This window comes from Rattus norvegicus, chromosome 4 (assembly GCF_021556685.1).
Source record: "Rattus norvegicus strain SHRSP/BbbUtx chromosome 4, alternate assembly SHRSP_T2T, whole genome shotgun sequence".
Lineage (NCBI taxonomy): Eukaryota > Metazoa > Chordata > Mammalia > Rodentia > Muridae > Rattus > Rattus norvegicus.
Window position 1 is genome coordinate 26,506,468 of NC_141537.1, and position 25,483 is coordinate 26,531,950.

Genomic DNA, 25,483 nt, shown 5'->3' on the forward strand with positions numbered 1-25,483 from the left:
TCAAATCTTTAACCGCCGCAGCTCCCACGTCGGAGCTACAACCTCTTCCTGCTCCGAGCCTCCGCGCCGGAACCGGCCCTGAAACTCGGCCAGCGGACGCCGCCCGGGGCCGAGGCCAGGGCCGGTGGGCCCTTGGAGCTTTGTGTTCGGGGCCGTCCCATGCGGCCCCCGGTGCGGACCCAGCATGTAGGTGCTTGGTGGCTGCCATGAACCTCGAGACCATGAGGATCCACAGCAAAGCACCTCTCCCTGGTATGGAGCCCCTCCCCCGCCGCGGTCCCTTTAATGGTTTCCTACCCTGCCGGTTCCACGGTAGATTCTAGAGAGTCTTCCTGCCCGACTTCTTGTGCTTTTGCATTTCTCTGGGTTCTCGGCGCCCGGAAGGCGTTCGGTGTTGGTCTCCATGAGGGGCCGACGCTGCCCGGGCCCCTCGTGCTCTCCCCGCCTCAGCAGCGAGCGATCCGGCATTCCCGGGGCTGCAAGCTTCAGACAATGAGCAGGGTCTCCGATGGCCACACCGCCCCACGGAGGAGGCACCCACTGCCATTTGTGACTGTTAGTTCCCGTCACTCATTAGGGAGACGGAGGTGTGTGTGTTTCAACCTCATAGACAAAAGCAGATTTCAATCTCAATATTTCATATAAAAATAAAAATCCATTATAAGGAAAATTCCTAAGAGATACACATGTGTGTCTATTAACTAAGTACTAAAGTGCAGGTTGTGTTCGAAAAGTTTAGAGAAGTTGTTTGATACTCATCTGCTTTTAAAATAAAAAAAAGGACATGAATGAACCTAAGTTCCTCATATGTAAACAAAGTGCATGAACTCCATCCTTTAGTTCTTTTAAGTACTAGACAAACTATGAAACCCAAGTATGAGCATTCGGTAACCCTGGAGAATTAGGTTGTTTATTCTAGATAAGCGTGTGCGGGTGCCTAGGTAAATACGCTTTTAATATTTTAAACACCTGGGTTGAGTCTTTACAGACCTGCTAATACCAATATGAAGTTTACATCGGGAGAGAGTAAGTTTTCAAGAATGTCTTTATAGAGTTCCTTGCCTTTATACATGGAACAGGAGTAAGATTCAGCTCTTGTTCTCCAGTACAGAATTTGTAGAAACCATAGAGTGCAGCAGTTTGCCTTCATCCTAAGTGGTAAAGTTCGGGAAAACATTTAGATTCTAATGGCTTAATTTGTTATGACTAATAATGTCTCCTTTCTGTAATAAAGCTGTTGAATATTGTTAAACAGTTAAATTGTGTCTGCATAAAACATGGCCTGATTCTTTTTTTAATCGCAGGTGGCATCCAAGACAAAAATGAAAAGAATAGACCATCTTTGAAATCCCTGAAAGCTGATAATAGACTGGAAAAATCCAAATATAAGCCGCTTTGGGGGAAAATATTTTACCTTGACTTGCCTTCTATCACCATATGTGAAAAACTCCAAAAAGACATAAAGGAACTTGGAGGGGTGAGTGAGAACTGCACAGCCAGCAAAAGTTGAGAAAAGCAATACTAGCGTTCTGTAAGGTGAACTCACTAAGGAATTTCATTTTGGAAATTATAGCCATTTTGCCACCGTGATGAGCTGTTGATTATTAGTGAGTCATTTGGGGACTGGGAGTAATTCCCTGGCCTAGCACCTAGTGACATGTGCAAGACTTTCTGTGTTCAAGCCCCTCCATCAGAGGATAAAGAAAACATTTTTTAAACCGTTTGTAGCCTGATAAAATGTTCAAGTTTCTGTGATTAATGGTTTGGTATGAATGAGACTTCTATGTCCTAGAGAACTGCCTTTCTTTCAAAATAGCAGGGGCTACTTGACTGATTGCTGAGGGGAGTAGTTATGTTTTAAAATAATTCCATATATTATATACATAATATATACATATATACACATATATACATACATATATATTATATGTGTGTATCAATCATTACATGTATGACATACAATTTACTAGAATACACATATGGGTATACTGTGTGTGTGTGTGTGTGTGTTATGTACAAGGAGAGAAAGTACTGAGTCAATAGGTGACCGCCATGAAGGAACAATTTTACAGTAATAGTTAAACTGTATTACTTGTTTTCTCCCTTACTTATATGATTAGAAAACTTAGGCAAATCTCTGTAAAGACTTCTTAGGTATAATGTTAATATTACCTAAAATCTAGCAAATGTGGTTATTATGATTTTTACTGCTTTCAAAGGTTTCTGCTGGACTAAAAGTTAGCATGTTTTTGAACATTTTGTTCCCAGACTGGAAATTCACAAGAATATTTCACAGATTTCTTAGAGTTACTTATTAATGTGATATTTTACTTACCTGCCCTTGAAATTTGTCTCCTTTCTTTGGGTAGCAGTTGATAGAATTTCACTTTGAATATGAAAAGCATGTGGATTTCATTCTTTTCTTTGTCAGTTGCATTCATATACAAATTGTATTCAGTTACCCCTGTTACCCGTCCCACTCTTGCCCACTCTCTTCCCTGTCTCCTCTCCCTGAGCAGCCTTCTTTCATACTATTTTGTTGACAAACTGCCCTGTGTTTATGGTAGCATTTATCATAACGACCAGTGTGGCTGCAGTTCGCAAGGTCATGGTTGGCAGACCTGCCAGGGCGACTGTATTGCCTATCAAGGATATGTTAATGTACTCGGGACCTTAGATAGGAGTAAAGACCCCTCTGTTTTAGAAATGAGTGCTACTTGTTAGTCTTCTAACATGATACACTACCAGTATTTTAATATCGATGGCTATGGAACAGTTGATAACTTTCTCAAGTACATTGACCAATGTCAGCTGTCTGTGCCCTCTCAAGCACTCTGGGGTCTCACGTGTGCCAAGCCTATGTCTTAGCACTGAGCTACACGCCCAACACCCTGCTCATTCGCTACGACTGAACTTTACACTCCACTTCCACATTCTCCACACTACAGTACAACTAGAGAACGATAGCTTTAGATCCTGTTATAGCTCAGGCCCGTCACCTATAAAAGGGAGCTTTGACTCAACGGGCAGTGTCGGTGTGGGGACAGGGATAACTCTACCACCCCTTTCTTTCTGCTCCGTCCACACAACAGTTCCTAAGATACTTTCAAGAAACATATTTTCAGTTACTTCTATCATAGATAGTTGTTAAGGAACATTTTGATTTTATATATGGCTTCAAGTATCTTGATGGACATACTAAAAGCATACATTTTATAATAATGTGGCAGGGGAGTTACCATGATCACAAAAGTGGTTTTTTTTTTTCTAAGATGAGCTCTCCAGACGTTCTGATCCCTATGATTTCCTCCAATGCAGAAAACTCTGCTGCATAATTGCTTTATCGCATCTGCACTTTTCCCTTAGGAAAAGCAAAGTGCTTAGGCTTAGGCCAGTGCGGTAGCTTGCAGGGAAGGGAAGGCCTGTGCTGCCAACCCCGTGCAAAAGAGAGCTGACTTCCACAGTGCACCACCTTTCTTACTGGAAAAAAGTACCTAGTTCTGGTCTTTGCTGTATAATTCAGTGATGTCAATTTAGTCCCTAGATCTGGTTTCTCTTAACACATTTAAAGAAGCCCAGTTTTATCAATTCCTCCAATGTTTGGTTTTCTTTAAACCTTCTATCCTTTTTTTTATTTGTTTTTGCTTTGGATCACCCCAATGGTGTCACTGCTTAATTGACCACAGATAATTTGTTTTCTGTGACTCTTAATTAAACCTTGCTAAAAATTTGCAAGGACATTTGTGATAATTCAACTATTAACTATATAGCAGTCAATTTTGACAATAGTGAGCCTTTTGTGGTGTTAAGGGAAATAGCTAAATCAAAGCCACTGAAGGACAAAGCCAGGCTTGCAGGTGCATGCTTGTAATCAGAGGGCTTGGGAGGCCGAAGCTTGAGGTCATGAATTCAAGTTCATGCTGGCTAGGGCTACTTAGTAAAGGCCTTATTTAAAGAGAAAGAACGAAGGGCAAGCCCGTTTCCTAACAGTTTAGACTAGAATAAAAACAGTTGGGGAAAGAAAATATAAGGATGGTGTTTACTGCTCTAGTTGGTGGCCTGAACCTGGGAGAGCTGGACCTAAATGTGAGGTGTACTAAAGTCTCATACAAAAGCCAACTTTATTCAGAGTATCCGGCAGAGTATCTAAGGCTTAAGAAACACGAGTAAGGTTTTCAATCACAAGGACCAGCCGCACATGCCAAAATCATGCTTTTCCATAGAGGCATGCGAATAACCACAGCTAAAGTAAAGTCACTCCTATCCACTACACCTGCAAGGGACAAAAACATACATTTCAAGAACAAGAACAGCCTTTAATAGAAATGTGTAGAGATTGCTATTAGGACACAGATGGACAAGCTTACCTTCCATCCTGAATCAATACGGTTAATATTTGAGCTGAGTATCGGAGGAATTTCAGGAATGTATTTAGTAAACTATACACACTTTTTAGGAAGAACACACTTAAAATATATGCCTGTATAGGTGTGTTTGTGTAATTAATGCTACAGACTCCCTGCAAGTGAAACAGAGTGGGAGTGGCAGGAGTCACTTGTATTAGAACCAGATGGTAAAAGGCACCTTCTTCATTGTGCAGGGTAATGGCGTAGGCTTGGGCTCCGGGAGCTGGAGGCTTTTAGTTGAAACAGCATCTAGTTTTATACCTCAGGCTGGTACCCCAGGCTGGCCTGGAGCCTCATAATCGTTCTGCCTCCATTTCCCCAGTTTTGAAGTAACAGAGCTGAGCCACACCCAACAGAAGTGGTTTTCTGGTTTGGTTTCCTTTTGGTTTTGTGGAGGTGTTATTTTGAGATATAGTAAATTAGGGTTTCTCTGTGTATTGCACTGTGCCCAAAACTACCAGGCAGGGGTTTTGTTGTTTATTTTAAGTTTGTATGTTTGTTGTATAAAGACATTTTGGGTGCACAAGGAAGACAGGAGGGCATCAGACCCTCTGGAACTGGAGTTATAGACAGTTGCGAGCTGTCATGCACATGCTGTGAACCGGATCCAGGGTCTCCTTCAAAAAGCAGCGAGTGCTTTATCCGCTCAGCCGTCTCAATGCTCCCACCCTTCTTTTTAAATTTTACATTAAGGAGTTTTAACTCAGTTTATAGGAAATTAAAACTGGGAGAAATGTATGATATTATAGTTGTATACCATTCAGGCCAGTGAGTGAGAGCTCAGAAATAAACTATTTTATATACAGTTAGTTGTCTGTTTGTTTTTGTTTTTTAGTGATAAGATGATTCTGCCAGACAGTTTCAGGAGACCTGAATATCTGCGTGCCAAAGAATTGAATTTGGAAATTCACCTTGCATCACATGTAAAAAATTAACTCAAAATGGAGCCAAAATATAAATGTAAGAGGCTTCCGATAATTAGAAAATATTGAAAGTATTTATAACACTGACTTTGCAGTGATTTTAATGGTACCAAAATTACATCTAATCATTGGCAGCAAATTCAAAGGATTCATAAGTTCAACTTAGTTAAAATTAACAACTTACTCTCTCCCAGGACATTAACAAGAAATCACTAAGTGGTAGAGAACATTTCCAAATCATTCATGTTCCCTCAGTTAACACAGTGCTTACTGGGCCTACATGAAGCTCCGGGTTCAGTCCCAACCATTGTAAAAAACAGTGTCACAGAGCAGTATTCCAGGATTCAGGGGTAAAGGCAGGCAACTCCAAAGGTCATCCTTAGGTCAAGGCCAAGCTAGGCTTGCTTCCAAAGAAAAAGTGTATATCCTATGTCTAATATAATGTATTATATTATTATATATAATTAGATATTATAAGTGTGCTATATACAAAATATGGGAGACCTACATTTCACCAGGAAGATAATCCAGTGTGTAAAGGGGGCTGTAGAGAGGCTCAGCAGTTCATTCAGGACCTGGGTTCAGTTCCGGCACCCATGTGGTAGCTCTAGACCATCTGTAGTTCTAGGGCATCTGACACCCTTCTCTGGCCTCAGCAGGCACCAGGCACACACAACAGATACATACAGACACTCATACAGAAAAATAAATAATGGGTGGAGGGCTAATCATTTAGCCCTACAACATTCTGATCATCAGCTAGATGAACATCTAAATCTTAGGCTGCCTATCAGGCACTGACAAAGAACCATCAGTTTACTTGTCGCAGGTTCTGGGAGTGGAAAATGAGGCAGCAGCTGTGCAGATAGTATGGGCAGTTTCAAGAAAAGGTTTCCAGCAATTGATGTATGTGAAAGAATTGAAAGTAGTGTATCAAAGAGATAGTGAACATCTGCACGCTGATGAAGACAGAGCAGGCTGGTGAGCAGCCTTCCTCCATGTGCTTCATTCAGTTCCTGCAAGCTCTTCCCTGGATTCCCCTACATCAGTGGTTTTCAACCTGTGGGGTCTCCACCCCTTTTGAGGTGTTAGTTTATTTGTCTTACTATTTTACTATGTTCTTATGTCTATCTATCACCCTAATCCATTCCAACCCCTCAACACTAGGTAGAAGAGGAAAACGGAAGCCCATTTCCTGTGGGCTACTTCCTGAAGATTAGGATCATTGAGCTCCTAGGGACAAATCCAGTCTTCATTATCAGAATACCTAGCAGTCCAGCAGATAAGCAGTTGCAAATGCAGTGAACCAGCAGCATCGAGGGAACGGCAAAGGACCGCCCAGGGTTCTCACATTTATATCCTCTAAAGAGTCCCCAGAACTAGACTATGTAACTGGCAAAAATCACATTCGCTAGAACAAGAGACAAATCCTAGTTAATGGCTGTGGCCAAGCCGAAGCAGCCTGCATCCCACACCTGGAAATGTAGCTGAAACAAACCCTTTCCTCACGTTGGATTTAGTCGGGGTTTTCTCACAGCAACAGAAAGCAAATCCATGGTCAGAGGTTCTAGACTGGATGGAAGTGAGAATGCTAGTGTGGCACTAACGCTTCTCTCTGCTTCCTGACTGCAATACACCATGCTCTGTCTCTTCATGCTCCTAATCTGCCACAGTGGATTGACTGTATTCCCTCAATTCTTGAACCAGAATAAACCCGTGACAGCCCGTGAGAAACGTAATTAATGCAGTGACCGATCACCCTGTCTTAGATCTCTTTCTTTTGCATAGCTAGAGCAGGAGCACTTTTGCAAGCTAGAGTTGAGAACCCCTGCCATGGAGAGCACATTTTCACCATTTTTTAAAATTATTTTTATTTTATTTTTTTAAGTGTAGGAGTCTTTTTGCCTACCTATAGCTATATACCACATTCATACGGTGCCTGAAATGGTTAAAAGAGGGCATTAGATCACCTGGAAATGACAGTTGCGAGCCTCCATGTGGGTGCTGGGAACTGATCCCTGGTCTTCTGGAAAAGCAGCCAGTATTCCTACCTGTTGAGTCATCCCTCTAGCCCATTTTCACCTTATTATACCACACATTTGAGATAATTTAGTTGAATGTATGTATGTATGTATGTATGTATATGTGAACTCTCATATATAATATATATTATATATATATGGAATTGCTGGAGACTATGAAGTTTAAGGCAGTATTTTATATATAAATTATCACTTACATCCTTTTAAACCTTTATGCTAAAATACCTGTGTCTTGCAATAAATAAATATGGATACTTTATTAGCTGGTCAATGAAAATGATCGTTGCCTAGAAGGGAAAAGGAAACAATTTGCATTTCACTAAATGTTGCTCCTGTCAACAGCTAATTCTCAGTCAATGGTAGCTTAAATTAACTTATCACAAACTTTGCTTCATTTTGTTTTTAGCTTCTTATTTTTATGTAGTTTCATGTAGTTTTATGTAGTGTGAATGAACGTGCTTGGAACACATATGATGTGTGCTCTCACATGGAAATCAGAGGTTAACTTGCAGGAGTTGGTTTTCTCCTGCCATGTGGGTCAAGGTGCTCGAACTCAGATAATCAGGTTGGCAGCAAGGACTGCCAGCCCATCAAGGCGTCTTGCTGACCCTTCTTACTGCCTTTCACACTGCGAATCCTGAAGGGATTGGAGCTTTGCAAGTCTTCTTACTGATTGTTAGTTACTTCTGCTTGGTTCTCAGTATTCTGTGTCAGTTGTGTTTATGTGGTATGTATGCGTTTTGATAGTATGTTCAATTCCCTACCCCTGGGTAATGAGTGATCTTTAATAACATTGACTTTGTTATGGGTGTTACTACAAAACATGCTGGGGGGGGTCCATTTTCTGAAGATTTTATGCTTTTGAGAGTAAAGGTTCTGATCCTCTGCTATGTTTAAGCTTTAGGAAATGTTAAAACTTAATGATTTAAACTGAAGTGCCAGGTAGTAGCTAATTCATTACATCTAAGTAAAGTGTAAAATTCAATGGCCTGTTTGTACTAGCTATATTTCAGATGCTTTCTGTCCATTTGTACACAGCATAGTGCAGGGGAAGAAGAGTTGGTCTCTGGAGAAGAAGGCTTCGTTGAGGTGATTGTGATTCCAGCAAGTCACTTCCGTTTCCATCTCCAATATATGTAGATAAGTAGCAGGAGAGTGCATGGACTACATTAATTAGAATAAAGTACTTAAGAATAGTATCTAGCATGTGATATTATTGTTAATGAAACTCCCATTTTACTTCCTCAGAACTATGGGCTCAAAAATGCAGCATGAAAAGCGCCAATTTGTAAGATATTAGATTACATGAAATTGGAATTTGTTCACAGTGTCTTTAAAGAGCTTTGGAATTTTTTATAAATACTTTGTTTTCTTCTAGCGAGTTGAAGAATTTCTCAGCAAAGATATCAGTTATCTTGTTTCAAATAAAAAGGAAGCAAAGTATGCACAAACGTTGGGTCGAGTTTCTCCTGTACCAAGTCCGGAATCTGCATATACTGCGGAAACCACCTCTCCTCATCCCAGCCATGATGGAAGCTCCTTTAAGTCTCAAGACAGAGTAAGTGTGTCATCGATGCTTTGAGACCTCATGGCTTTCTTTTTGTTTTAAGACAAGGTCTCACAATGTAGCCCTCTCAGACTGGTCTTGAACTCTCCCTATGTAGTCCAAACAGACCTCACAATTCTCATTCCTCCTGCCTTAGTGTCTCCCAGGTCCTGGGCTTACAAATGCTTTCCCTCACACCTGACTCTGGGCTTTCGGTAGCAGGGTTACAATGCATAGGTGGAATGGTTATAATGCCAAAGATCTGTGGCTTTCTCGCCTAATTTTGCTGTCATTTTGAAAGGTGATTATTTTTCCTTAATAACACAGTAGTCAAGTTGTCCCCTGATTCTTAAAGCATGCACTTACAATTTAGACAGGTTGCTTTTGATTTTTAGAATAATTTACAGCAAAAGTAAATAGCCAGCCATTCTTTTGAAGAAAAATAGAAACTTTTAAAACTTTCAAAGTAGATAAACCAGCCATCTACAGTGTACTGACTGACTGTGCACAACCTTGAAGTTAAGCATATTTTTACATATCCAGAGGTTGGTGGGGGGAAAAAATCAAAATAGTATTTTGTGACAAGTAGAAAATATTTGTGTAAATATTGTATAAATGTTAGGGCTGCTTGCATGCTTTAGGTGGAATTTAGTCTTTGTGACAAATATTATGTGGTCTACAAGGCCTACAGTGGTATACATTTGTCCCATTGCATAAAAATAGTTTTGATCCATGCTTAAAATTTTTCTTGCAGTACATTTCTTTCAAATTGGAAGACAAAAGGAAGGGCAAACTGATATAAATACTTAGAAAAGACAGTAAGAGATAAAACGCTTAATGTACCTAAGTTGTTATACTAATATAATTAAATTGGCATTTGAAGCAGAGCCACATGAAAAGCAGTTGAAATGCACAGGAAACATGAATTGCAAAGGCAGTCTGTGAGGAAAGGCGGACACTAGGTCAGGCTTGTGCTGTTCAGTGAGAATGACTACAACTGCTTCATAGCCTTCCAACCACTGTTTGTGCTGCCTTACTTTAAAGGTGAAATAATTTATAAAAGCTGTGTATAACATTTATTTTTCTTAAATCTTCATTTAATATAAAGCTAAGCCAGGCCTGTTGGCCCAGCTCCTTAGGAATGTGAGGCAAGAGAATTACAAGTTCAGGGTAGTTAGAACAACTTAGTGAGACCAAATCTAAAGTTAAGGTTTGAGAAGCATTGGGGATACAGCTCAGTTGTAGAATGCTGCTAGAATGTACCACCAAAAAGGAAAAAGAATCAAATCTGATGTTAACCTGAAAAGTGTAGATTTTTTTTTTCTTTTTCCTGAGACAGATTCTCATGTAATTCAGGCTGGCCACAAATTTGCTATATAGCTTGACTTTAAAGTGTCAGTGGCTGTTAGCTATTTTCATTTACTAAAGAATTGGTCCTCTTGAGTCTCATTCAGTTTCTGCTTTTCTTTTTGCTTGGTATGTTTGTTGATGTTCTCTGCCCTGGAAAAAAAAAAAAAGAGGGAAAAAATTTCAATTGTCGTGCCAAGAGAATAATGAAGCCACTTTTCACTGTAAATTTACTGTGTTCATAGCCATTGGAACAATATAAACAACACTTATCTACTTTCAGGGATTTCTCTCTTCTAACTTTCTCTCTGATGAAGTACTGTAATTATTTCCTTGGTCTTCTTACAGGTGTGTTTGAGCCGAGGAAAGTTGTTAGCTGAGAAAGCTGTCAAGGATCATGTGAGTAGGACTTTGGAATTCACAGCGTGCGGGCTTCAGCTGGAGCTCAGCTGGGACAGTGCTGGTCTAGCACGTGAGATCCTTAGCTCTTCATAAGCCAGGCATAGCAGCATACACCTGTCCTAACAACTCCAGGGAGCGAGAGGACTAGAAGTTCAAGGACAGCCTCAGATACATAAGGGATTCAACACCAGCCAGAGCTAGAAACATCCAGGGACAGGGAAGAAGTAAAAACACGTGATGCATATTTTGCTTCTTTAGTGTCTTATTTTCTGAGACAGTTTCTCATGTAATTTAGGCTGGCCTCAAATTTGCTATATATCTTGACTTCCAAGTGCTGCCATTATTGATATATGCTGTCATATATAATAGGTGTACTGCTATATTTTATTAAAAATTTAATTGTGGGCTGGCTAGGAGACTCAGTGGGTAAAGCTGCTTGCTGCCAAAACTAGTGACCTTAGGTTGATACCTAGGACCCAGATGGCAGAAGAGAAAAACTGACTTGCAAATTGTCTTCTCATGTCCAAGTGTGCACTCTGGTGTGTGTGCACTGATACACATACACACAAGCAAACATACATATAGAGTAAGTAAATGTAATAAATACTCATGGAACTGGTAATAAAGTTGGCAAAATGCTTGTCATGAAAACAGTAGAACCTAAATTTGGATGCCCAAAAGCCACATCAAAAGTGAAGAGCCAGGCATGGCGAGATGTGCCTCTGATCCTAGCACTAGTGTTTTGGGAGGGCGAGGGTAAGACCCATGGGTCCCTAAAGGTAGTTGGCCAGTCAGCCTAGCTGAATCAGTGACTTTCAGTTTCAGCAAGTGACTCTATCTAAAAAATTTAAAGTGGGGAGATTGAAAGACATTTGGCATTGACCTCAGGCCTCTGCGTCACATAGACATGTATACACCACATACACAAAATTTTTAATTGAAAGTTGAAGATATTCTGGAGATACTCCAGAATATATAATTTTTAATGAAAAAAGCTCAAGTTACAGCATATCTCATTCTGTCAGAAATAGAAACTTATTTTTCCTGGAGGAACACCCCCATCTTGTGGTCATGCTAAACATTACTGTAAACTTTAAGTTACCTTAGAATAAACATCTAATTGTTAAGAATATACACTAATTGTTAGGCCAAGCACAACAGGTATACCTTTATTCCCAACACTTGAAAGGCAGAGATGGGGATTTCTGACTTCCTGGCCAGCCAGGGCTACAAAGCAAGACCTTGTTTCAAACAAAACAGGAATATATTAATTGGAAACGATTTAAGAATGCCAAAATATAAAACAGGGTCCTCATTTCTATTGTAATTCATTAGGGACATTTATGCATAATCTCTTCAGTGGCATTAAGATTTAAATAAATTTTAAGATTTTAAAAAGTTTTAAAAATAGTTTTTAGACAAACTTGTTTTTTTGTTTTACAGGATTTTATTCCTGCTAATAGTATATTATCAAACGCCTTATCATGGGGAGTAAAGATTCTTCATATTGATGGTAAGATGGTCTTTTGACAATATTTGTTGTACATACCTATGTCTGTCCTTTGGGTCTTAGCTTTACATATAAAAATTTTGGTAGAAGGGGAGTATCTCCAATGTTAAACCCTTAACGTGAGGTTACTGCCACTTAACATCGCAGATTAACTCTAAAGGTAAAATTGCTAACCTTCAGTTCTTCTTTCAATAAAGACATTCGCTACTACATTGAACAGAAGAAGAAAGCTTTGGGTGCACTCAAGAAACCAAATACTTCTGGGAGGGATTCGGTATGTAGTTTGAACTATTCTTAAAGGCGGCAGCCTGGTTTTTGTTTTTGTTGTTTGTGTGTTTGTTTTTAATATCTATGAGTAATTCCCCCATAAGTAAAAAATTGGTTTCTGAATTGTGTGTCATTTGACTTGAAGCTTATATTCATGAAGTAAAAACTGTTTTGGGGGTAAGAGCATAAATTTTTTTCATCCTTTTTTGTTGCTGCTATATTTTAAGAGATATTTTGTTTATTCTGTAGAAGAACACTAAGATTAGCCTATCATATAAGAAAATCCAAAGGTGTTTGCTATTGTGATTGTCCTATTGTTCTCCTATCCTCGGAGCGTACAGTCTTTCCTGTTTTCATCTTCAAGGCCTCTATACAGAGTCACTGTCTACACACTAGACTCTCGATTGTACACCCCTGTCTAACTACTGTTCCATCCGTATACTCCATTTCTTACTGTTCTGCAGATCTCTGCTCCTATATTTCTCACTCACTTTTAACTGACAAGGTATGGAACTCAGAAGCAGTTAGCATATCCTTTGCTTCCTTTCAAAGCCAGCTGTGTTGGTTTTCCTGTGTTGCCCAGTCCTTCCTTGAACTCTTTGCTTCTCCCTGTTCTCTCTTATTTCTCGGACCATTCTTTGTTGGTTTGTTTTTACTGCATAAATTCTTAAACGACTTACATACAAAGAAAAGAAAGTTCTGTACTCTGGCACATAGAAAGAGAAGGAGACAAAGTAGTTAGGAAATTTGGTAATTTCATGTAGCAGAATAAGCAGCTTGCACTTCAGGACTCCAGCAACACCAGGGACTTGTATCTGAGGTAGTGTCCATTGAGATTTCCCCCTCTTCCGGTTAGAAATGGGTATTAGGCATTATCTTTGTATGTACCGGCACCTTTGTCACTTACGTTCTGCTACTGAGTCCACCCAGAAACTTTTGCATTTTGAGTGCCATACCCCTTTGATTCCTGTTCAGTATAAATCTTTTAAGTATCTTTTATGTAGTTAATTTTGGCTACACACAAGAAATTGCCAATGTTGTGTAGATTCCTTACCTATTACAATAGTTAGACAAGACTGATTTTGTTTTTGCTGTTGCTGGTTTGTTTTGGTTGGTTTTGTTTTGTTTTGTTTTTGAGGCAAGGTCTTACCAAGGTAGCTCTAGCTGTCCTGGAACTCACTCTGTGGATCAGGCTGGCCTCAAACTCACTGAGCTCCATCTGCCTCTGCCTTCCGAGTGCTGGGATGAGGGTTGTGCACCACCGTGCCTGGCAGTACTGCTGTGTTAACAGCTTTGTTTTTGTCCAGATTGTAAATTCTGTCCTGAATTTATGGCTGCCTGCAGTTTTTAAAGACTTGCAGCGCTGGAGTTGTGGGTTTGTCTTGAGATTTGGGTAGTGATTAAATCTTAGCTCCACTTCCAAAGCCCTTCCTGTGCTCGCACTTTGGATCTTCTTGCAGCTTGGGCAATGTTGATGCTGAGTTCGACCCAGCACGTGTGTAGATTAGGGAGCTAGGGATGCCCTTCTCCAGCTTCCTCCTTAATCCTCTACTCATGGATCTCTCCCCGACCTCCTCATGGAGGTGACTGAGGATTTCCCGTACTGCCCACACTACTGCCCGAACTACATTTTGGAGGGCACACACAGGACAACTGGAAGAAAAAAAATACAGAGATTTCTCTGGGCTACTGGAGCCTCTTTCCTTATTTCTCTAGTGAAAAAGATGAAGTTAGTGTAATTTTTAAGCTATTCACTGTGACATCTTTATTACTTTAGGTCCTAAATGTGATACACCTGACACTAAAATCTGCTTCCTCCTTAAGATTTTGCTATACCTGTGTAGTGGCTCACTGGGTGCTATTGAGAGTTTAGTTGTAGTCAGTGCATTGACTCACCTGCAGGTATGCATTTCACATAGGTCTGCACTGTTAACTGTACCCTTTCCATTCTAATTAATGTTAAAGGCTCAGTGATCAGTACCAGCGTCACCACTCTCCAACAGAGGGTGTAAAGTGGGCTGAATTCTGTAGAGATGATCAGTACCTTTAATTCTTGAGTGCCATTCAGTTATTTGGTTGAATTGATTTTAAGAAGCATGATTTTCACCCTGTACAATAGCCATCCTGCTTTGATAAAGTATTTTTCCTATACATTTTTTTTCTCTTGAAAGTACTGGACAGTTTTTTCTGTGTTTTTAAACCCAATATTTTCACTGTATTTGTTTTCTTTTTTTAAAGGGGAAAAAAGCTGGTACTGGAATACAAAAAGCAAGAAGTAAGTATTCCTGATACATTGTTTAATTTTCTTTTATAGATTAGAAAAAAATTAAACATGAAGATTAAAGCTTGGGCCCTTCTAACTCAATGATAGAGCACTTACCACAGGTACATGATACCCTAAGTCTAACCTCCAGGATACCCAAATGTATGTATTTAGAAAGCTTTTCTGAGGTAAAGTTCTTTAAACGATTTCTTAGTAATTTGTAGAACATGGACGTTTACTGTTTTAGACAGTCTGGTGACACTTAAGCTATTCTTCCCCATGTTAATAATTTTGTAAAGATGCTTTATTATAGGTGTGGGAGGAGTTTGAGTACATTATTACAGATGTTCAAACAAGATAGAAAACGGTGTTGGGTCCCTAGAGATGAAGTTGTAGCAGTTGTTAGTCTGACATAGGTGCTAGAAACTGAGTCCTCTACAAGATTGTTCATGCCCTCCATTGCTGAGCTCCATCTCCAACCCCGAAATTAATATCTTCAAAACTGTTTTTAAAAATGTATTATAGTCCCAGAAGAAACAACTACTCAAATCCATTTACTGGGATGAACATAAAGATTATTTTGAGATAGCTTTTTAGTGTGAAAATATTCACACTGAATATTTTGTTGAGCTGTGCCATTCAGCTTAAGAATCTCATATGGTTGGCACCAATGCATGGGTCTGCAGTCCCAGCACCGCAGAGACCAAGGCTGGAGTATGGAAACTACTGCCCAGCCTGCCGCAGTCCAGATTACAAAATCCAAAACAAATCTCAGCATGTGATATGGAAGATATTTTACCTGAGGCCTACACTTTTCAACTCTCTGGGTGTAAAGGTTTTCTAGATGCTTTAACCACAATAGACTCTTTACTGATGTGCAACTGTCTAATGGTATTTTCTCTTCTTAAGCAGGGAGACTCAAGAAGCCGTTTTTAAAGGTTGAAGATGTGAACCGGTAAGTGTCAGAGTCCAGTGTGTTGGAAACTGAGTTGGGACTATAGAGGAAGTATGAAGGAAAAATACTGCATTATTTGATGTACACAAATTATTCAGAATACTCAGATTTGGTCACTGGTGGTTGCACAGGGTTGGAAGGAAATAGAGGGGTGTGGGGTTTTTACTTTTGCAAGGTATAAGAACTGTGGTGATGCTTTCACAGCTTAATGTTTGACGTGACTAAACTGTACAGTTTCAAAAAGTATCTAGAGCAGAGCAGTGCTTCCCTACCTGTAGTTGACAACTCCCAGTGGATTGAACAACTCTTTCAGAGTTTCCTAAGACCATTGGAAAACATTATTTATAATACGATTCATAACAGTTTCAAAATTAGTTATAAAGTAGCAACAAAATTAGTTTTATGGTTGGGGTCACCACAACATGAACTGTTAAAGAATCTCAGCATTAGGAAGGTTGAGAACCACTGCTCTGGAGGCTGGGAAAGTAATTATAAAACTTTTAATGCTCAACGTGACTATAAACTGTACTAAATAGTTTAGACTATAAACTGTTTTAAACAATTTCGATGGTAGGTGTTTTGGGGGAGAATCTGGGAGGAGATAAGAGGGGAAAGTGATCAGAATATTGTATGAAAATTTTATTTTCGGTTTTTTAAAAAAGTAATTTTTAATTGTTAAAGGAATAGGCCTACAAATTGGTTCTTTGAAAGGAAGGTTACCCCTACCAAGTCTCTCTTGTGTATTTCAGATTTGAGGTGGATTAAACAACTTAATTATAAAGCTTTAAAACCTTTGTTTCATCCTAGAGAAGCTCACATATTTGCCTTTTTTATATGTTTAGGACTTACAAGCCATTTTACCTTCAGCTCCCCAGTATGCCTTGTATAAACTACTTCCTTCAGAAGCCTTGCAGTCCGTTTGATATCGATAAGTCATCTAGCATGCAGAAACACACTCAGCCTAAACTCAAGTAGGTACAAGCTTGATTTTTAGAAAGAATACTATTTAGACTTTCACTATTGTTTGTTTGTTTGTTTGTTTGTTTGTTTGTTTGTTTTTCCTTTCATCATGATTTGGGGTGTATTTTATGCCATGGTGGTGGTTGGTATGTGTTTGTGTTTTCCCTTTGTGTGATCTAATGCCTTTATGCTACATTTAGTCTGAAAAACAGTGCATTATTTAGACTTTTCAGATGGGAGTGGGGCTCAGATAATTAAATGTTTCTCTTGACCATTTGAAATGTTTTTCAGAATGTTTATTACATTTGTTTTACGTTTCTTGAAATGCAGTTAAAAGTATTTGCTGTTACAAGTGATAGATTCTGCATATGTTAGTTTAAGGCAATAAAGTTCTAAACATATTCATTAGCAGCTGATTTTGTTACCATGTGTTTCTATCACTAGAATTAATACGGATGGCGATAAATATGGAACCCCAGCTCAAGTCCAGTTGAAGGAAAAGAGAAAAAAAGGATATTGTGAATGTTGCTTGCAGAAATATGAAGATCTTGAAACTGTAAATGTGATTTTCCATTTGGGATTGGTGTTTCTAAAAATCTGAATACGGTTTTTATGTTTCACTCCCATCTTACTATTGCGATTGTAGTTGGAGTGTGATAGTTATAAATGCACTCGTCATGGAAACAGCTCTGGTTTGTTTAGGGGGGGGGGGGGGGACACAGCGCTGCACCTTCTAGGCAAGTATGTCAGCACTGCTGCAGCTTTAGCCGGAAACACTGGACATTTTAAGAACCCAAGGAGGGAAGTCAACATTGAGAAAATAATTTTTATTCATTTAATAAATATTTGAGTGCTTAGTATACAACTACAATATGAAAAAATAAAATATATGTAGACATTATTAGATCAGTGCCAGGAGACACAAAACAGGTATGGAGGTGTTGCTGTCTGTCTAGACTTGGCAGAGAAATATTTGAGTGATGTTTAAGTAGAAAAGTTAGGTAACCAGGCGTCTTGATACCAACCAAAATGGGCAAGGGTGCCCAGAACTGGTAGGTAAAACCTGAGTAGAGGGTGACGGCTTGTCCAAGTGGGGATAGGCGTGCTGGGGCATGGTCAGGTTTTTGAAACACTAAAGATAAGACTGAAGGGGTTTATATGATTTTGGATTAAGAGATGGTAGGTAAATGAAAAGTTTCTATGCTAAAAAAGAAAAGTCTTTTAAGAGCATATTAAATAAAGGAAGTTTTTAAAGATGAGAATTGTCTATTGGATATTGAAAGCTCATTAAAAGAAGAACTTTGGAATTCTGGGGTAGTCTTGTCTGTGTGCCCTAAGAGCTTGGTACATAGCAAATGCTTATGAATCGTAAGTTACTTTTTTAATTTAACTTTTAAGTAGGTAGACAGAAGCAGTGGTGCACGACTCAGCCTCTCTACTCTCGATCTCAGCAAGCCCAGGCTGATGGGTGTCAGAGTGCACAGGCTTGGGTGTTCATTTGTCACTTGAAGTACATCCATACCAGGGGTGATTTGTTTCAGTTACATAATAAAGGAGGAGTACCTTTAAAATCGCATCGAATCAGAAGCTGAAGCATTTCAAATCTTTCCCCTTAACTTCTAATTGTTTTGAAATTAAAGTTATTGATTGGTTCTGAAATTCACTTGCTTCTGTGAGGACAAATAATGTAAATGTTTTTGTCTTTATCTTTGCAGTCCTAATGTGTTCAGGAAGTGTAAGAACAGTAGGAAAGTTGTCCACTGATTGTCACAAAGTAAATTTGTGAAAGTAGATTTGAGAATGAAATTTAAGATCACGACTTTGAAAGTTTTTTTGTTTCTTAATTTATATTGAAGCAGAGTTGGGTGGGTTACTCTTGGGTGTGAGGGCTATGTGGGCTACATAATGATATCTTATCCTGAAAAGAAAAGTCAACCAACCCACCAACCATAGTTTTATTACCTTGGGTTTCACAAGAATTCATTTCTATCTATGCTAAGAGACTGAGTTAGGAAATATTTTTGAGAACTTAGAAAATGGCTCAGTCAGTTAAGTGGTTATAAAGGAACTAAGATTGGTCTCAGAACCCACATAAAAAAGTGTAGATATGGTGGGGTGCCATATTGCTTATTCCTGGTGCTGGGGCAGACACGGGCAGACGGCCAATTTGCTGGGATGCTGGCCTGTTTTACTTGATTGAATTTCCAGGTAGCCAGCGGCTGAGGAAGGAGTGATAGGCAAGGTTGTCTTTGGTCTATACACACACACACACACACACACACACACACACACACACACACACACACACACACACCACACACATGCACAAATAAAATTTTTAAGAACTGTAGGTAAAGCAGACATTGCCTACATTTTCGACCTTGTGTGGCTGACCTACGAAATAACATATACATTTTCAAGTGTGGTGGGTTATTTTGTTACTTTTAAAGATAAACTTATTTTAAGAAAGAAAACTTGGGCAAATAAATATAAACATCATATACCAAGATGAACTAGACTCTAAATCTGCACAACTTAATGAAATCCTATACAGTTAAATTGGGCATTTGGGATGGAAATTGTGGAGATTCATACTAAATTTTATGCTTTCAGTATCAGATTCATTTTAGGAAGTTATATAGCAAATATATAGATCTTTCAAATAGATCAATATCAAATATATTTAGTCACTATCTGTGTACTTAGAATGCATCATTTTAAGTTCTTAAAAAGGTCACATAATCTTAGAAAGAAGCAGCCTGCATGTTCTTTCTATATGTGAAGATATAGCCATTGCTATATGTAGGCATGTAAACATGAATAAAGTAAAACAGAAAAAAGAACAGAAATCTAAAAGTGAGGGCAGGAGGAATAACTGAGTGAAGGTGACGGGCCTGAGCTATAACAGGATCTAAAGCGATTGTTCTCTAGTTGTACTGTAGTGTGGAGAATGTGGAAGTGGAGTGTAAAGTTCAGTGGTATCGAAGGAGCAGGGTGTTGGGCGTGTAGCTCAGTGCTAAGGCATAGGCTTGACACACGTGAGACCCCAGAGTGCTTGACTTACTGTGCTAGAGAAGGCTGGGACATTTAGATCAATACTAACTAACAAAAATCTGAGTGGATTTAGAGAGAAACTATATAAGTTTAGTGTTTTACTTCATAATTTTTTTCTTCCCAGAATATAAATGAACTCAATCTGATCTTTAAAGATGTGATATTTATTTTAGACATTTTGTTTGTTTTTGTGAGGGTTTCTTTGTGCAGCTCTGGCTCCCTTGGAACTCACTCTGTAGATTAGGCTGGCCTCAAACAGATCCACCTGCCTCTGCCTCCCCCAGTGCTGGGGATTAAGGTGTGTGTGTGCCACCATACCCAGCTCACGGCTCTAACTATGATATCCTGAACCCATTGACAAAACAATTAGCCTGGAGATCTCACTCATTCAGAAGGAACTTTGTTTCCTGTGAGTGAGTTTTATACTATAAATTGGTTTAGTTTTTATTTGACAGGATCTCACCATGTACCCTTGGCTGGCCAGGAACTCATTTTGTAGACTGGCAGGCCTCCAATTCACAGAGCTGCCACTGCTTCCCCAATACCAGGTTTAAAGATTTGCTACCATGACCAACTTACTTTCCTCTTAGTCACTCTTAGATTGAAAAACACTCCCCTTTCCTCTGCTAACAAATAGTAGGCTTTTTATATAATTGTGTGAGTGAGTGACATGAGTGGAGTCTAGAAGAAGCCATCAAATTACCAGGGACTGGAGTTACAGGTGACTGTGCGACCAGGTTTGGGCACTGGGAACCAATTTCAAGTCTTGGAAGACCATTACTTGTATCTAACAACTGAACCAGCTTTCTAGCACTTTAAAACTCTTTTAGACTCTTGTAGGCTTTCAACTTTTGTATATTTAGTTAAAAGACTTCATTTAATTCTGTAAGCCCTACCTTGGTAATTATATACAATAGTAAATGAAAATGTTTTATAAAGTATTAATATGTTACTGAATGTTAAAGATAGTTCTTTTTGTCTATCTTAAATCTTTTTAAAAATAATTTTTAAATTGAAATATGAATACATCATTTCCCTCTTCTCCACCCACCCCGATTACAGCCTCTTGATGTCTCCCAAACTCAAGGGCTCTTTGTAAACATTGTTCATATATATGTCTGTATGTGTGTATTTGGAGACATGTATATTTGTATACACACAGTCTCTTGAGTTCCTAAATGTTTCTTGTATATATGTTGCCAGGCTGACCACTTTTTATTTGGTCACTAATTGGTGTGCTTCTCCCTGAAGAAGACTATTTCTTCCACCCTCAGTATCCCTTCGCTGCCTTTACTTCTTTGTCTTGGGTTGGGACCCCGTGAGTTTCTATCTTCCATCTCAGCATGTCTGTTGATGGTGTCCTTATTCAGCTGTGGTTTGGACAACCATCGTTGACACTTAGTGAGTGTGTCCTCTGCCGTGTCTAAGAGATGCAGTCTCACAGCAAGCGGACTTAGTGTTCTTCTGGTTCTTAGAGTCTTTTGATCTGTTCCATGGGGTTTCCTGGACCTTGGGTGCAGTAGCTGTGTTGTAGATACCACTCACTGGGGCTGGGCACCACATGATCTCACTTGTTATCTGCATTGTCAGTCTATGGGGCTTTTTATCTCCAGCTATTCTAAAATGAGGATAAAAGATACACTTATCTGTGGGAATAAAGGCAAATCTTCACAGTGAGTCTGTGATTTATGCTGGTTCAGTAAAGTGACTGCAGTCATCCCTGCTCACCTGGCACTCACTGTTTATACCAGCTTATCCTGAAGCTTAAACTGTCATCCCACCTTTGCCTCCCAAGTGCAGTGATTAACTCATGAGCCACAGTGCCTTGCTGAATGTAGTTTTTACTATGTTTGATGTCAAAGTTTGATACATATCTCAGATAGATAGATAGATAGATAGATAGATAGATAGATAGATAGATAGATAGATAGATAGAGATGGATGGATGGATGGATGGATGGATGGATGGATGGATGGATGGATGGATGTAGATATAGATATAAGTTATTTTGGTATTTGATTTTTTTACTTAATTGATGTAATTATTGAATGTAATTTTAAGATACTTTTTGTTTTGTTTTAGCACCTTCTGAGTGAGAAACACAGGAACTTTGCACAGAGTAACCAGTATCAAGTTGTTGACGATATTGTATCTAAGTTAATTTTTGATTTTGTGGAATATGAAAGAGACACACCTAAAAAGAAAAGGTAATATTTGCCAAAGTTTTACTTAGATTGTTAAGCTATTTATGGCACTCAAATATAATATAAAGTTTGTCTGCTCTTGGAGTAGAGATTTTTTTTTTCTACTTGACATAAGTAAGGTTTAGAACTACCACCTTCTTCCCTTCTTTTTCCTGACACCAAAGGTACTTAGTCTCCCTCTGACATGCTTTTGAAAGGGAGCTCACAGTTCTTTCTATTAAGGTGAATATGGAGTCAATGTTTTAGGTTTTATAAATTGGAAGAGTTCAATGACCTCTGGTCAGCTTTGTTGCTGAACAGCGAACATGGCTATTTTGCAGCAAAACATTACGTAAGAAGTAATAGACCAGATAGACCAGCAGGCAATATTGTCAACCTCTGGGGTTAAAACAGGTAGCTTACTATTTACTCAATTTAGAAATGTTGATTAGGAATGCTTCTAGGGTATTCTGTATATTTGATAATTAGGTTATCTGGTTTTGTCCTAAATCTTAAGGCACAAAGATTAGAGATAAGATAGTGAACCACAGTTTCTAAAAAGTCAGTAGGGGGTGCTCTGTTTAGACCCTGGATCTCTGTAGGACTTAAGTGTATGTTATGGCTAACTTAACTAATGTGGGTCTCCTGTGAGTATTTAAAACTTTGTGAAAGTTTCAGGAAGGACCTGAACATACAGTTTTTTATCTAGTTATTCCATAATCATTTTATCAGTACAATTTTTTACTTGTCAGCCTCCAGTTAAACTACTGTTACATTTTTTGAACACCCATTTGTTGAAAGGCACTCAAGTCCCTTTTTTGGTTTTGCTTTGCTTTCTGAGGATCATACCTAAGGCCTCACTATTGAGGCACAAAGGCAATCTTTTCTATTAAACACAATATATAAGTAAAGGAAACCATTCTGTTTGGAGAGACGGGTGAATTGTATATTGCTCACTGTCTCTTGTGATGTAAAATGCCAAGTGTGATTGGTGATCTGATAACTTGTCACACATTTGCATAATATAGGATTGTTCAAGAGAGTAGCAGTCCAAGGATTCTAAGATTATACATGAAGATGTTTGGGTCAAATATATGTTTGAAATTGAAGGGTTATTTTGTTACCTTTACATGTGCAAAGATCTAGTTCACTTTGATATGAAATAGTTTAGATATAAATGGAAAATATGTTTCTGCTTTTGGTTTCCAGTAAGTACTTTCTGAAACCAAACATTGAGAGTGTTGGTATTTTTTAAAGATAATAACAAAATCAGGGTCAGATACAAATACTGTCATCTCTCTCATGTTATTTTGTTTTTTCCTAATTAGTTCAAAGTTAATGGTATTGGTTATCTCAGGAAGGGAGAAGAATGAATGGGGAGGTGGTACTGTAGAGTTTTCAGCTGTATGTAGGTGATTTTTGTGTTTTACTTTAAAGATGATCTAAAGTAAGTATTAAGATTTCTGTGTTAGGGCTATCCTATCAGTTTCCTAAATAACTCATACATAGTTTTATTAATTTCTAACTTCTGGGATTTTTTTTCTTTTAAAGAATAAGATACAGTGTTGGATCCCTGTCTTCTGTTTCTGCAAGTGTCCTGCAAAACACTGAACCAAGGGAGAAGCTACTGTTGGAGCCCAGTTTCCAGAAAGATGGAGAAGAAAGCAATGGACAACTGCTCGAGCAGAATTTACAATGTGAAGAAACCCAGAAACCTGAAGAAAAGCATGTGTTTGGTTCAGAACCCACAACCTATTCTTCAACTGGATTTAAAGGATGTGTTGGGAAACCAGTGAGCCTGATAAATGCAAGTGAGCCTGACTTGAAGCCGGATTGTGAACAGCTCCCTCTGCGTGACAATAAGCAGGAGGGCATGCGTGTTGGTTCTGAACATAAAATAACTGTAGATAGAAAGGATGTAGACCAGAGAGGAGGCGTCACTCCATGTGTGCCACAGTCATGTACCTATTTCAGTACGGACAGTAATCTACCCCAACCAAAGTTAACTGCAGACATTACACAGTTTTCAGCACAAGATCTGCAAGAAAAGGACCTTCATGTGATTGGTCATGATTCTGAGCTGGTGACGTTGAATTCATCAAGAGAGCAGCTAACAGTGAAGGCCAGACCTCCACCCTGTAGTCCTCAGGAGCCTCATGAGGGTCACAGTGAGCATATGGAGAGTCTGCCTTGTGGTAAAATCCAGCGGAAAGTGAGAATGTTATTAGGGCAAAAGAAAGCAAATGTGGAACCTGGTGCCGAATGGGATAAGAACAGAACTGAGTATCTTCCTGCACATGGAGACAGAACTTGTGGGTCACCAGTACAGTCTCTGTTGGACCTTTTTCAGACAAGCGGGGAGAAATCAGAATTTTTGGGTTTTACAAGCTACACTGAAAACAGTGGAATCTGTGATGTTTTAGATATTTGGGAGGAAGACAATTCAAGTAGCCTGTTGTCAACATTTTTTTCTTCCCCTTCAACTTCTGCATTTGTTGGATTTTAGTATTTAATGTGATTTTCAGAAGTGACAGCTATATTCCTGGAGTTTTTATAAATACGTATATAATTAGGAGTTGGGGAGGGTTGTTTTTGTCAACTTTGTTTATGGAACCGTCTGTAAATATTAATTAAGACGATGTTTGTCATTTTTTACAGGATCGTGTAGCTGTTACAAATTATACAATAAATTTTTGTGACTTATTTTATATTCCTGAGAGTTACAATGAATATCATTTGCTTTATCACTGAAAATGATTTCAGGTGATACTTGATACCTATCAAGAACTGCATTATAATTTATATACTGTTAACTTGCCTATTAGCATTAATTTCTATGATCAACATTTTAGGGCTTAAAAACAAATTTCAGGTAGAAAGGGAGAAAAAGAATGTACTAATTGGTATATTTGGATTCTGTAAGTTACTAGAAACATTGACTCTAGACATAGACCCAGCTGGATTCTGTCAGGATCCTTACCCTGCAAACAAGTTATTGCAGGGCTCAAAACAATCCCAAAAACTATAAGGGGAATTTAATTAATTGAGTTAATTGAGAATAATTTCTTTAAAAATTGCATTTTGTCTGGTACTAGATGATAAAAGATGTAGTGAATTGTTGGAATTGTTTTGAAATGCATGGTAGGAATGACATGATCTATCACTTGACTATTAAACAGAATTTTAAATTTTAGATGAATGTCATCCTTTACCTTTGAGTATATATGTATAGGAGTAAAACATTAATCACTGAGGACAGTTTTTCATGTTCTAAAGAATGGAGCTATTAACTACTGCATGAAGACACAATGTCACGGAAAAGTTGACTATCAGTATTAACTTAAAATATTTTGTTACATTTATTTTTGTCAATATTAGAGGCGGAGGGATCAGAGGCTATGGCATGGTTGTAGAAGTCAAAGGATTACCCATGAAAATCAGTTTCTTTTCTACTATGTAGGTTCTAGAGATCAAAGTCTAGTTGTCAGGTTTGGTGGCAGGCTTCTACCTCCTGGGCCATCTCAGGTCTAGTAGTATTAATTTTTTTGAAACTAAGACAACTCTGGGGGGCAAAAACAATGCAAATTTAAAAGGCTGTTACTCTTGAAGTATCATACAGCAAAC

The 25,483-nt window shown here is 38.7% G+C and overlaps 1 protein-coding gene across 4 annotated transcripts; it reads left to right on the forward strand.

Moving 5' to 3' along the window:
- The first annotated feature begins 10 nt into the window (after positions 1–10).
- Positions 11–24,569, forward strand: Dbf4 (DBF4-CDC7 kinase regulatory subunit). Of its 4 annotated transcripts, none has more exons than XM_087657151.1 (12): positions 11–252; positions 1,305–1,477; positions 8,750–8,929; positions 10,613–10,663; positions 12,110–12,179; positions 12,374–12,450; positions 14,682–14,718; positions 15,619–15,661; positions 16,504–16,632; positions 17,066–17,177; positions 21,759–21,883; positions 23,411–24,569. In XM_087657151.1, the coding sequence occupies exons 1-12, from the start codon at positions 207–209 to the stop codon at positions 24,363–24,365; spliced, it is 1,998 nt and encodes a 665-aa protein (XP_087513277.1). In that variant the 5' UTR covers positions 11–206; the 3' UTR covers positions 24,366–24,569.
- The last annotated feature ends 914 nt before the right edge of the window (positions 24,570–25,483 follow it).